Source organism: Podarcis erhardii (assembly GCF_964252035.2).
Source record: "Podarcis erhardii genome assembly, chromosome: 13".
NCBI lineage: Eukaryota > Metazoa > Chordata > Lepidosauria > Squamata > Lacertidae > Podarcis > Podarcis erhardii.
Genome location: NC_138502.1, coordinates 54,336,149 through 54,348,457, shown reverse-complemented (window position 1 = coordinate 54,348,457; position 12,309 = coordinate 54,336,149). Strand labels below are relative to the sequence as shown.

The window sequence follows — 12,309 nt, the reverse complement described above, 5'->3', positions numbered from 1 at the left end:
CTCTGTTCTGGAGGGCCATCTGACATTGTAGGTTTAGCAGTGTGAAGCTACTCAAATGTCAGGCTTATTCCTGCAGACTTTTATCTGTCTGTGATAAGCACAGAGTGACTGAAGTGTGTCTTGTTCCCCTTCCTTTGGGGTTGCAAGAAGATGCAAGGATTAAACAAGGAATTAGGAGCATTGATTTTGGTTTAAACTTCGGGATAGACAAGAAAACTATTCTAAAGGGGGAGGTCTGTTATACTTACAGGTGCCTGCTGAGCAAGATAAGTTGCTTTTAAGCCTGCAGTGGTATTAAGAAGCAATATTCTATGAACAAAGGTTTAAATAAGGACCATCTTTTTCTAGGAAGCCTCTCATGTATTGCAGTCTCCTGCCTTTGAAGCTCTATAAAAGGGCAAGATCTGAATTACTAAAAGGGGTAAGCTAACATTCCTGCCAATTGGTGTGTTTTTACTTTGGCCATCAGCTCGACAACAGCAAGCTAACTTTCTGAGAGCTGCAAGAAGGGCTCTGGTGAGGAGATAATTTACATTATCTTGGACTCAATGGGCCACTGGCACAATGACACAGAGAGGACAGTCCGCTTGCCACAAATGTCCCAGAGCAAAAACAAGAAAAGGCTTCCTTGTAGCAAGAGGGCTGATTCCCAGTTACCTCCTTGCAAGCACTGAAAGAATCCACAATACCCATCAAGGCCCTCTTCAAAAGGATTCCTTTTATTTTCATGTGAAACTTAGCTGCATATTTCTGTCCTGGTTACAACGACAATCCCAGAGTTGTCCACCCACCCCCCGGCTTGCCCCATCACAGCACACCCAGAAACTGCAACTACCTTTCTTCTGGAGTGCTTTATAGAGATTCCCTTCCCTTCGGGGCCTTGAGACAGATTCAGTTAAGAGTGAAGATTAAATGAAGTCAGGCAGAACTTGCAACTGGTACATTTGGAGAGGCTGCCCTCCCCCCCAAGGGGAGGTGAGCAAAGATTAGCCCTGCAGCTGGTCCCACCTGAAAGCCCAGGGACGTGTCTGCCAACCAAGACAAGGCAGCCTTCCCCAGCCTGTGCCCTCCAATGTTTTGGATGACCCCCCCCCATTAGCCAAAGCATCCCACAGCTCTGCTGGCTAGCCCCCCACTCCCCACCCAGGAGTTGTACTATCAAATAGTTGGACGGCACCGCCTTGGCAAAGGCTGCTGCTCTGAGGGACTTCCTGTGCTGTGGCTTCACATTTGCTTCCCTCCTGCCAGTTTCTGAAACAACGTTTGAAGGAGGTGGAGCCAGCTCACCTCTTCGCTTGCTACCCAGCCCCTCTGTGCCTCTGGAGAGGGAGGAGGTGGTGGCACTGCTGCCTCGCCCTGACCCCCAGCCCCCTCCCCTGTGTTTATTGCTAGCTAAGGCCACATGGTCTGCAGGCAACAGAAAAACAGGCAAAATTTACTCCTATGCTGCTCCTATTCCCCATGGCACCTGCTTTAAGAATTGTACTAATCTTAAAACAGACAAAAAACACTTTCTAGAGGAAAGGGAGATAATATGCACTATAAGAAGGCAACATGAGTTTCCCTTTTGGTCAAGAGAACCTGCTTTACAGCAGTCCCTTTCTCCCTTTTAATATGGGGAATTGGGTACTGAGTTAAGTTTCCCTCAATTCCCATTTTTTCTTTTTTAAAAAAACCCAAACACTCCTATACACACAAAGACCCTTATAAAGCACTTGTGTGGGACAGAAGGTCTTGTGCCCACTGGAGTGGCAAACAGCTGGGGTTGAGATAGTGTTAAAGGCTGGAAGGAAATAGGGCATTATGCCTAGAGCATCCTTCCCCATACCTGGAGGGTGCCAGGTTAAGGTAAGGATGCTGATGGCACTGTCCCCAACAGACAGTGGCTGCTGTTCACTGGATTCAAAGACAACCTGGAGGACTTGCTGTGTCTTTGACCGGCAATGAGATGATGCTCACACAAACCTTCCTCAAACAGGGCAAGTTGCCTGCAGTGCTGGACACTAGCCAAAGTGCCCCCCCCCTTTTCAGAAAAAAGTTGAAGGCAGCCCAAGGAGTTCGTCTTTTAAGTCCAAAGTTCAGAGCACACAAAAGGAGAATGAGGCTTGAGAGGTGGGGACAGCTCCTGTAGATCTGCCGCAAATTGTCCCCACAAGGGACCTTTGTAGCCTGGCGCAAGGTGCAGCCAGCCCTGGGCAGCTGAGCCCATGTGCTTCTCAGCACTGAGAAAGGATTAGGCTCTTCCTTTTGCTTTGAGAGACAGAGAGAGGGTTGCGGGAGCTCCGCCCGCCTGCCTATTTGTCAAGGAGGGAGCGCTGGAGAGCTCGCTGCAGCTCTGCCTCCTCCTCCTCCTGCCGCCGCAGCTCCAGGTCCTGCTGCTCCCGAACGGAAAGCTCCATAGCCAGGCGCAGGTCCCGATCGAAACTGGAAGACTCCTGCAGAGAGGTGGAGGCTGGAGTAGCCAAGAAGCTTTCCTGCAAAGCCCTGGGGGAGAGGAAGAGAGATGGAGTGAAACACTTTTAACCAGCTGCCCAACACAGAGCCTGCTTTCCTAACACCCCCTGCTTTTCTGGGGCAAAGCCCCCCCTCCCCCCAAGGCATGGAGAGCAACGCTCCCGAGCAGAGGCATCAAGGACCTGCTGGAACAGCTGTGAGAGCTAGAGTCACAGCAAGGAAATGCCTGGGTCTTGCCAGGAAGCTGCTATGCCTCCACACCCCCTCCCAGGTCGTCAGTGTTTGCAGGGAACGTAACTGGACCAGCCGAATGATGCGCAGGTGCTTAGGATGTATATTCATCCTCCCCACCGCCCTTTGTGGGCGACTTTTGTGTTTCTCACTCTCACATACTCAATTTTCATGGAAGGAAAGGAGGCCGGAATGGCTTTAAACGAGGGTTAGACCAATGCATGAAGGAGAAGGCTATCGGCCGCCACTAGCCAGGATGGCTCTGCTCTGCCACCACGGCTGGAGGTGAGGCAGCTACACTTCTGAACACCACTTGCTGGAAGCCACAAGAGGGAGAGGTGCCCTGCTCTTTGGTTCAGGTCCTGCTTGCTGGTTTCCCGCAGGCATCTGGTTGGCCACCCTGAGGACAGGGTGCTGGACTAGATGGGTCCCCCTTGGCTTGATCCAGCAGGCGCTTCGGATGTTCATAAAAGTCTCCCACCCACAAACAGAAAAGGCAGAAGATGCTGCAGAAGCTACACAGAAAAGGAGTGACGACAGGCTCAGCCTGAACTAAGACCGTAATGCCCCCTCCTTTTACGTGGTCCCTCTGAGGCCTGGAAAGGGGGGGAATCAGCTAATGATGGGCAGATGGTGAATGAGAGAGAGAGAGAGAGAATGGGTGGGTGAATGAACCAGGGCTGTCGCACACACTTCTTGCTTTGGGTCCACTCAGGGTTGTTGATATGTGGCCTCTGATCACCTTCCCACAAGGGAATGTGGTCCCCAACTTCGAAAGGGCCACCCACCCCTGCTATGAGCAGCTGCAGCGGAGTTGGTGAAAAGCACTTAGCAGCCCTGCTCTACTCCTGCACTTTCCACGTATTCCATCCCTCTCCCACCAGAAACCCCTGGGAGATGGGAGCTCCTGCATGGGAAGGCCAGGCAAGGGAGCGTGAGATACTCCCTGTCACTAGCAACAGAGGCTGGGGAACACCTAGAGCTCTCCAGCTGTTGCTGGGAATCCAACTCCCATCAGATCCAGTCAGGAGGACGTGGTCAGGGATGATGGGAGCTGGAGTTTAAGAACAGATTCCTCTGGTTCCTCCTCCCTGCTCTACAGTAAACCCTGGATGGGGCTCAGCTTCCTAGCACCTGGTGGTGAGTAACTCCTCATGTTTAGCAAGAAGGAATATTACCTTTGATACTGAAGGTTGAGGTCCTGTGAGTAAGAGACAGCCCCATTCAAGTCTGGTCCCAAAGCCTCCTGAGAAAGACACCAGAGCAGTTAATACCAGTGACAATTTGAGACGCACACTCACACATCATGCAGAAGCGGCTGGTGCTGGGGGTTTAATACCATTGATATCTTTTCTAACCCACTTTTCTATTGGATGCATTAAAGTGACTTACAAAAACTCAGAACAAACCAATCTAAAAAACTAAACACGGCAAGATGTGATAATAGTAAAACACTAGCATTAAACTAGCATGTTAATTCAGAAGCCAAACAATCCTTAAAAGTAGCAACATTAAACATGAAAGCCTCAGTGGTTTTGCTGTGGGTTTTTTAAAGTCTCCAGTGGTTGCCAAAAAGCAAACACATGAAGGAGCTTGGTGGATCTCTCCTAAAATGGAGATCTAATACTGCCCTCAGCTCAGTGGCAGAGCACATATTTGACATGCAGAGGGTTCTGGGTTTTATCCCTGACATCGTAGACAGGGCTGGGGAAGGAGACCTGACTGAAACCAGAGCTGCTGCCAGTCAGTGTAGGCCAGTGATGAGGAACCTGTGGCCCACCAGAAACTGTTGAATGCCAGGTCCCATCATCCACCGCTAGCATGGCCAATGGGAGTGGTGGTCCTGCAACATCCAGAGGGCCACAGGCTCTCCATCTCCAGGAGAGACCAGTGGTCTCGGTATAAAGCAGCTTCTTGAGTTCTTTTTGACATGCATTGTTGCATTCCCAGGATGCAACAGACTCCCTCAGAAAGTGGTGGACTCTCCTTCCTTGGAGGTTGGGGAACATGGTTCACATGCATCGTCTGATCCCCTGGCCTTTCCTGTGCTCTGATTATTTCACACAAGAATTCTCCCACTATGCTGCTGTCCCAACTCCGCCTCCTCAGCGGCCCCTTCTGCAGCGTGAGAAAAGAGCAGGGGCAAAGCTCAGCAAGGCCGTCCAAGCTCATGAGAAGTTGGCCAGGGGTGTGAGGTAAGGGAATGGGAAAAGATCCCTGAGCAAGGGGGGCTCACTCTGTTCTGGCCAGACTCCATCAGGCTCTGCTGGATAGCAAACTGCATGATCTCGTTGTCTTCATCCTGCACCCGGACATTCCTGCCATCGTCCTGAATGTGATAGGATTTAGGGATCTCAAAGACGGACTGGTCGACCACAAAGGCAGAGGCTGGAGTAGCCATGTGGGGTGGAAAAAGGACACCAAGCATTAACCCCAGGGATTGGCAGAAAGCCCATAAAGCAGAAAGCAGAGGTGTAGCAGTATTATTTCATTTGGCTTGCTGGCTTAAGGATGTAATTCTCTCTTAGGGTGAAAAATGGGTTAGCCCAAGAGTGAAGATGCTGACGATGGGCCCACAGCTCAGGCGGAGCACCTGCTTGGCACAAAGGATGCCCCAGGGTCAGTCCTGGGTGTCCCCCATTAAAAGGATACAGACTAACACGCCACAGTCTTTGCTCCTCCTCCAACCCTGGATGGAATCAGCCTTGGTTGCCCTGGTGGATGGCCCATGTCAGGAGAGGGGCCGTTCCTTGATCTCTCAGCGACCTTCAATACCGCTGACTGCGGCATCTTCCTAGATAGCTTCTGTGGCATGGATATCAAGGGGAGTGGACGACGGCAGAAGGTGCAGAAACACTGGAGGAGTGCTCTTCAACTCCAAGGGGCACTATTTGGTACCCACTGCTATCCAGTATCTATATGAAGCTCCTGGGAATGGCCATTAGGAGTTTGGGAGCACGGCACCATCAGTATGCAAAGCTCCAGGGCTCTGGACATATCTTGAATGACAAATAGGGAAAGCAGGGAACACCTTTTCACCTCTATCATGGCAACCAGGTGAGCATACAATGTCCACTGCTCTATTTAACAGTAGTGCAGAATCAAATAATAGGGCCACTGAACTGGTCTATCCAGTGGTACACCCCATGAGAATTCAGAAAATAGGAGAGACTTCCACAACATGGTGGCTCTCCAGATGTTGCTGGATTCTTGCCATCTCTGACTGCTGGCCATATTGGCTGGGGCTGATGGAAGGTGGAGTTTGCAACCAGTTTGTGAAGGATGCGTTATTGCGTTGAGCATTTTAATTTGTTGTGCAGTGAACATAATAAGGGATCCATAAACACCTAGAGGACCACACATTGGGGAAGATGGCACTGTCTATCCCTCTGCTGCACAATGCTTTGGGAGATGATCTCAGGTGAAAAGTGGGTTTTAAATATATAAAAATGAAGGAGATATCTTGCATAATTCAGCCTGTGTGAAGGCGCAACCAGGAGCAAAGAGGTCCACACATTTTGTCCACTTAAATCTGACTGTCACAGAGTCTCCCAGAGGAATATCCCAATCTGGAAACCAAAGGGTTCCTCTTACTTGAGTTCCTCCCTCAAACCCTGGAGCAGCTCTCTCACCAGATGGCTGCTGTGCCCCATCTGAAGCCTGGGGAGACGCCTCTTCTGCTGTGCTGCAGCCGTTCACATTCCCAAAAGTAATGCGAGCATTGAGGATGTGGAACAATGGGATCTCTGCAGTTTGGGGGAAGGGAAGAGGGACAGGAGAGGTTGAGCAAGGTCACCAGTTATCCTCATCACCACAGTTTGCTTTGAAGGTGCCCCAAGACAAGAAACACCGTTCAAGGGGGGAGGGAGTTGATGTCTTGAACATGGTGGCAGGTAGGGGGCAGGAAGAGGGAAGCACCAGCACAAAAAGGGTCATACCGATTTTAACTGGAAATCCAGGAGGAAAGTCCAAGGTGATGAAGTCTTTGAGTTGAGCAAAATGTGCACTGGTTCTGGCCATCAAGTCCACAATGGGGGTGACCTGCTCCACAAGGGAGAGGGGAAACTGTTCGGACATCCACAAGTTGGCTTTAAACCTACCAGAGATGAAAGTGTCATAAACACATCTGCCCCAAGTAGAGAAATACAGCATGAGTCAGTAAGCAGTCCTCCTCCCCCTCTCTCTGACACAGAATGCAATGTTGATAAGGAGCTAGCAGAGAGTGGGAGGGTGAGGGACTTCTGGGTTAGCGCCATCGGCAATGGCGGAATTCCTCTGATCCAAAGGAACCCGCTCCGCGAAAATTGGGTCTTGCCACCGCGGCGAAGGCGGAGACCCTTTAAAAATCCCAGGCGGAGGAAGCCTGGGAACGTGGGATTGGCTGACACTAGGAGCGCCCCCCCCTACACACAAGGAAACCCCTTTTTCGGGGACCTGAAGCGACGTGGGGTGAGCGGCGCAGTGTTTTGAATCGACCGCTATTTTTACGGAGTGAAGCCGCACAGCCGTTGCCGGAGAGCACTGACTTTTTCCTGGGGACAATTGGACTCTAAACAAGTACCCGTGAGTAGAATGGAAAATTGGGCTAAGAAACACTTTAATGTGGCACTCAGCGGGAAGGTTCTAAACAGGAAGTCCGCCTTCCGCTTTTGTAAATAGTCTGAAGCAAAAATCGTGCAAGCCAAAGTCTGGAAAGTTGTACATAAAGGTTTTTAATTCCTCCTGTTTTGATCATCTAAACCCCTCTTGGAAGCAGGAGTAAAGAGGGGAAATTTGACTGTTCAAGCCTGCAGGAGAGAGAGTAAAGAAAGATAAATTTCCACTGTCTCAAACCTGGGAACGGGGTGTCAGAGACGGAGACTTTTGGTGAAGTTCATTGACTGTGAATGGAACATCTTTTGACAGTTAGTTGAAGAAGAGAAACAAATTGATTCCAATGTTGCCTTTTACATTTAAAAGAAACAAAAAATCCGAAAAATGAAAGTAATTTTTCTTTGTTGGATCTGCTTTTAAAAGATGGATACAAATAGAAATTGCCTCCTCTAGAGGGAGCTTGCTAAATTGTTGCTGGAGTCGTTCTGGGGATTTTACAGCTGTGGAGATTAGGATCGTGGGACCAGACTGTGACCTTGAACAAAAATGTGTTTGGAAGAAGTTTTGGTGCTTGCTTTTTGCAAGACAAGCGCTTTGTTGGAGCAGATGCATGAGAAGATGGATTTGATGACTGTTGCAGTCAGTAACTTTGGACAAACAGTGAATATATATACAGAAACCATCCAGGAGCCAACTCAGGAATCTGTTTTGATAGAGCAAGTGCAAACGCAGAAGATAATGGAGGAGGCTGCTGTTGAACCTCAAGTAACACAAATGGAGAGGCCCGAGGCCCTACAGGAGCATAAGCTATTGTTGTCGAAGGCTGAATTTGAAGTGGGCCAGGGGGGGTCTGGAGTTGTGGGGCCCCTTAAGTTTGGAGGGACTTTGAAACATGCTTTTAAATATTTTTTGGACTACACTGTTGACTGTGGAGAATGGGACTGTGGGGAATGGGCCGATCTGCTGAGGAGAGATGGAGATATTTTTGAGTTGGAACATCCCTGAGACCTACTCCTTAATGAGAAAGGAAAGAAATTAAGAAAGAGATCTACAAAAGACAAGGTAAAGTGCAAGTACAAACAAGAAGAAGAGCTGCAGAAGGGACATGGAAAAGACTTAAGAGCCTCGGATATAAGATTACCAGGTTGATGGACTAGATGGAATGGACAGTAAGGACTGACATAACCCGAGACCAGGAAGAATAGACGCTGGAGGAAGATTGGAAGAAAACTTTTAAAAATTTATTTTGGGAATTAGTGTAAAATTAATGAGTATTAGGAAAAATGTTGGAATGAAAATATTTGGCTTTAACTTCCGGTCGGCGCCAGCGTCTTAATGGCGGTCTTTGCCTCGAGCTCCGAGGCAGGACTGCTTCACGAGTTCGGGTCTGACCCGCTACGGCGAGCGGGGGACCCCTAAAATCACAGGCGCAGAAGCCTGTGGACAAGGAGATTCGGTGGGCACCTTTGCACCCCCCGGTATCGCAAAGGAGTCTTTTTAAAGGCTCCGGAGCGGCATCGGGAGTGAGTGCGGTGCTGAGGATCGCAACCCAGCTCGTGGAGTGAAGCCGCGTCGCCATTGACGGAGAGCGCCGATTCCTTCCTGAAATTACCGATTGGCAACAAACCTGTGAGTAGGAATTACAAAATATTAAAAACGGACTATTTTTAAGAAGATTTGGCCGAAAACGGGAAAGGCAAAAATTAAGGAAGTCAGCCTCCCGGAACTGCACGATTAACGCAGCAATGAAAAAAACTTGCTGTATTTAAAAGGAACGTCTTGTTTGAACTTTGCTAAACCCCGACATTGAAAGGACCTTCCCCCCACGAAGCGGGAGTAGGGGGGAAGGAAAAATTGGCTCAATTTAAACCGCTAGAAGAAGTAAATTGCGAACGGAAACTCTCTGCTGCCGATACCTTTGATCAGGCTGCCTGAACGGAGAGCGCTTGAAACGAACTGTCAAAAAGAGAGGACTGTGGATACAAAGTAAGAGTATATCTGGAACATAATAACGGGACCTTACTTAGTAGATCCAGATTTTTAAATTGCAACAAAGTAAGACTTTGGGTAGAATTTTATTTGCTTTGGGACATTGTATGGCTACTTGCTTCACTGTTTCTTTGTTATTCCGGCTTGGATACAATTTCCCCCTCTAGAGGACTAAAAGAGAGGCTGCAGCATTGAAGTAAAGAACTGGGATTTTCCACTTGTAACTTTCCTGTGAGAACGACCTTGAGTTATGAGCACGCCACTTGATGAAATATCAACAAGAAGTAAAACAAAGCAAGCTCAAAAGCAGGCTCAGAAAAGAACCTCTATATCAGGAGCAGCAGCTGGACAAGAGAGAGTAACAACAGCATCAATGGATTCTATGACACAGGCACTGCTCAAAATAAATCAATCTTTGGAAGTACTCACTAAGCAATCTACAGAAAACTCCAAGAAGTTGACAGAATTAACAACAAGACTCGACTTGAACACAACGACTATATCGTCTAACACAGAGTCTATAAATCGTTTGATACAAGAAAGTACCGAAACAAGGAAAATAGCTGAATCTGCTAAAATTACTGCCGAGGAAGTCAAGGGAAAATATGTACCTATTGCAAAGAAGGTACATGAACATGATGCAACCTTAGCTCTTATGGAACTGGAGAGGAAAGGCAAAAATCTGAAATTGAGATTGGTACCAGAGGAGGAAGAGGGCAACCTTGGGGAATTTCTCACAGATAAATTTCAGGAATTTTGGACTGATGAACTAGAAGGAGAAGAAGATGAATTCGTAATAACTACAGCCTTCCGGATTGGCAGAAAGCAAGGCAAGAAACCAAGGGATTGCCTAATCACCTTAAGATCCAAGGAAGAAAGAGATAAAATATTGAACCTACATTTCCAGAAGGCATTGATTATCAAGAATTCTCAAATACAGATCTATAAAGATATCCCTAAATATTTTTTGGAGGTGAGGACTCAATTTAAAGATTTAGTGGATTTGCTGAAAAAAAACAATACTCCATTCAGATGGGAGTTCCCACAAGGGTTGTCCTTTAACTTCAAAGGGAAGAAAATTAAAATAAAAACAATTCAAGACAAGGAACACTTTTTGGAGAGAAACTTCGAGGATTTTCAAAAAGGAACTGTGACTGAGGGAGAAATACCAGATATTGCAAATTTATCATTTGGACTGAACCCAGCACCGACTGATCAGGAACAAGAACTTGGAGCGGTTGGGGGAAAAGACACCCAGTAACAAAAATGTCTCTGCAACTCCTGAGTTGGAACTGCAACGGCCTGAACCATCCCCGAAAAAGGACCCAAGTCTTTCATATATTAAAGAAAGAGCAACTGGACATAATATGTCTGCAAGAAACTCACATTGCCAGAATACATAGAAAACTCTTGATAAATAAAAGATTAGGACTGGAATTTATTTCCTCAGATAAAGTTAAGAAAAGAGGAGTCGTGATCTATGTTAAGGAAAAATGGGAACCAAAAATGATTTTTAAAGATGAACAAGGAAGGTTTCTGGCAGTGGAAATTCAAATACAAGGAGAAAAAATTTTGATTGTAGGAATTTATGCACCTAATGAGGGGAAGGCTGAATTTTTCAAGAAGTTGCATGAGACATTAACGGACTTTATGGACCATAAAATAATAATGATGGGCGATATGAATGGAGTCGTCTCCACAAATATGGACAAAGCTCAAAGACAAGTAATCTCTAAGGATGGGAGACTACCAAAGACCTTTTTTGAACTGACTGACACAATGGACTTGATTGACATTTGGAGAACAAGGAACCCTCTGGAAAGGGAGGGGACCTTCTTCTCTGAAGCTAAAATGACATGGACCAGGATTGACCAAATATGGATCTCTAGCAATCTGGCACCAAGGGTTAAAAATACAGAAATCTGCCCAAAAACCTGCTCTGATCATAATGCAGTAAAGATGGAAATGAAATTGACAACAGCTGGAACTTTCAGATGGAGAATGAATGACACCCTTTTTAGAGATGAAGAAATTTTAAAAAAGGCCCAAAAAACTCTGAAAGACTACTTTGAAATAAACCTTAGAACAGATCTGGAAAGAAGAATAATATGGGACGCAAGTAAGGCTGTCATGCGTGGTTTTCTAATTCAACAAAATTCGATAAAAAGGAAACAACAAAATGAGAAGAAAGAAAAAATCTGGAATCAGATGAAAGAAGGAGAGAAGAAACTGAGGTCAAAACCAAAATCCCAGGAGATTTTAAGAGAAATAAAATATTACCAGACCCAATACATGGAACTGATGAACCAAGAAATAGAATGGAAAATAAAACAAATGAGGCAAAAAACTTTTGAATCAGCAGATAAATGTGGGAAATTGCTGTCATGGCAATTGAAAAAGAGGCAAAAGTTGAATACTGTGACGTCCCTTGAAGTAGAGGGGAAATTTGTAAATAAACCAAATGAAATCAGTAATTGTTTCCAAAGTTTCTTCAAGAAATTATACGCACAAGGGCCGAAAGACGAGCAAGAGATAGAAGAATTTATTAAAAAATATGGATTATCAAAGATCTCGGAAAAAAATAAAAGGACTTTAAATGAAAAAATCACGAACCAGGAAATTGAGGGTGCCATCCAGAATATGCAATTGGGAAAATCACCAGGGCCAGATGGACTGACGGCGAGATACTATAAAGCAATGAAGGAATGGTTAATACAACCATTGAAAGAAGTGTGTAACCAAATCTTGGAGGGGAAAAAGGCTCCCGAATCGTGGAAAGAAGCATTCATTTCACTTATACCGAAGACAGAAACTGAGAAACATCAAGTTAAGAACTACCGCCCTATATCACTCTTAAATGTGGATTATAAAATTTTTGCAGACATTTTAGCAAAAAGATTTAAAAAAGTGTTGGTAGAGGAGATTCAGAAAGACCAAACAGGCTTTCTCCCAGGGAGACATATGTCAGAGAATGTAAGGAATATTATAGACATTTTGGAACTATTGGAGACTGATTTAAATAGAAAAGCAGTATTGATTTTT

General features: G+C 46.4%; 1 protein-coding gene across 5 annotated transcripts in view; it reads right to left on the bottom strand.

The window, feature by feature from the left end:
- Nucleotides 1-698: 698 nt before the first annotated feature.
- Nucleotides 699-12,309, bottom strand: part of ANKRD13A (ankyrin repeat domain 13A) — a 35,697-nt gene continuing 24,086 nt past the window's right edge. For 3 of the 5 annotated variants that reach the window (XM_081836529.1, XM_081836530.1, XM_081836532.1), the window contains 5 exons: nt 6,624-6,781; nt 6,318-6,431; nt 4,922-5,073; nt 3,864-3,931; nt 699-2,484 (listed from right to left, as the gene is read on the bottom strand). In XM_081836529.1, the coding sequence (XP_081692655.1) occupies nt 2,295-2,484; nt 3,864-3,931; nt 4,922-5,073; nt 6,318-6,431; nt 6,624-6,781 (682 nt within the window). In that variant the 3' untranslated portion in view covers nt 699-2,294. Of the gene's footprint in view, nt 2,485-3,863; nt 3,932-4,921; nt 5,074-5,340; nt 5,685-6,317; nt 6,432-6,623; nt 6,782-12,309 lie in introns of those variants that run through there. The other 2 variants (XM_081836531.1, XM_081836533.1) reach the window with 2 other exon arrangements.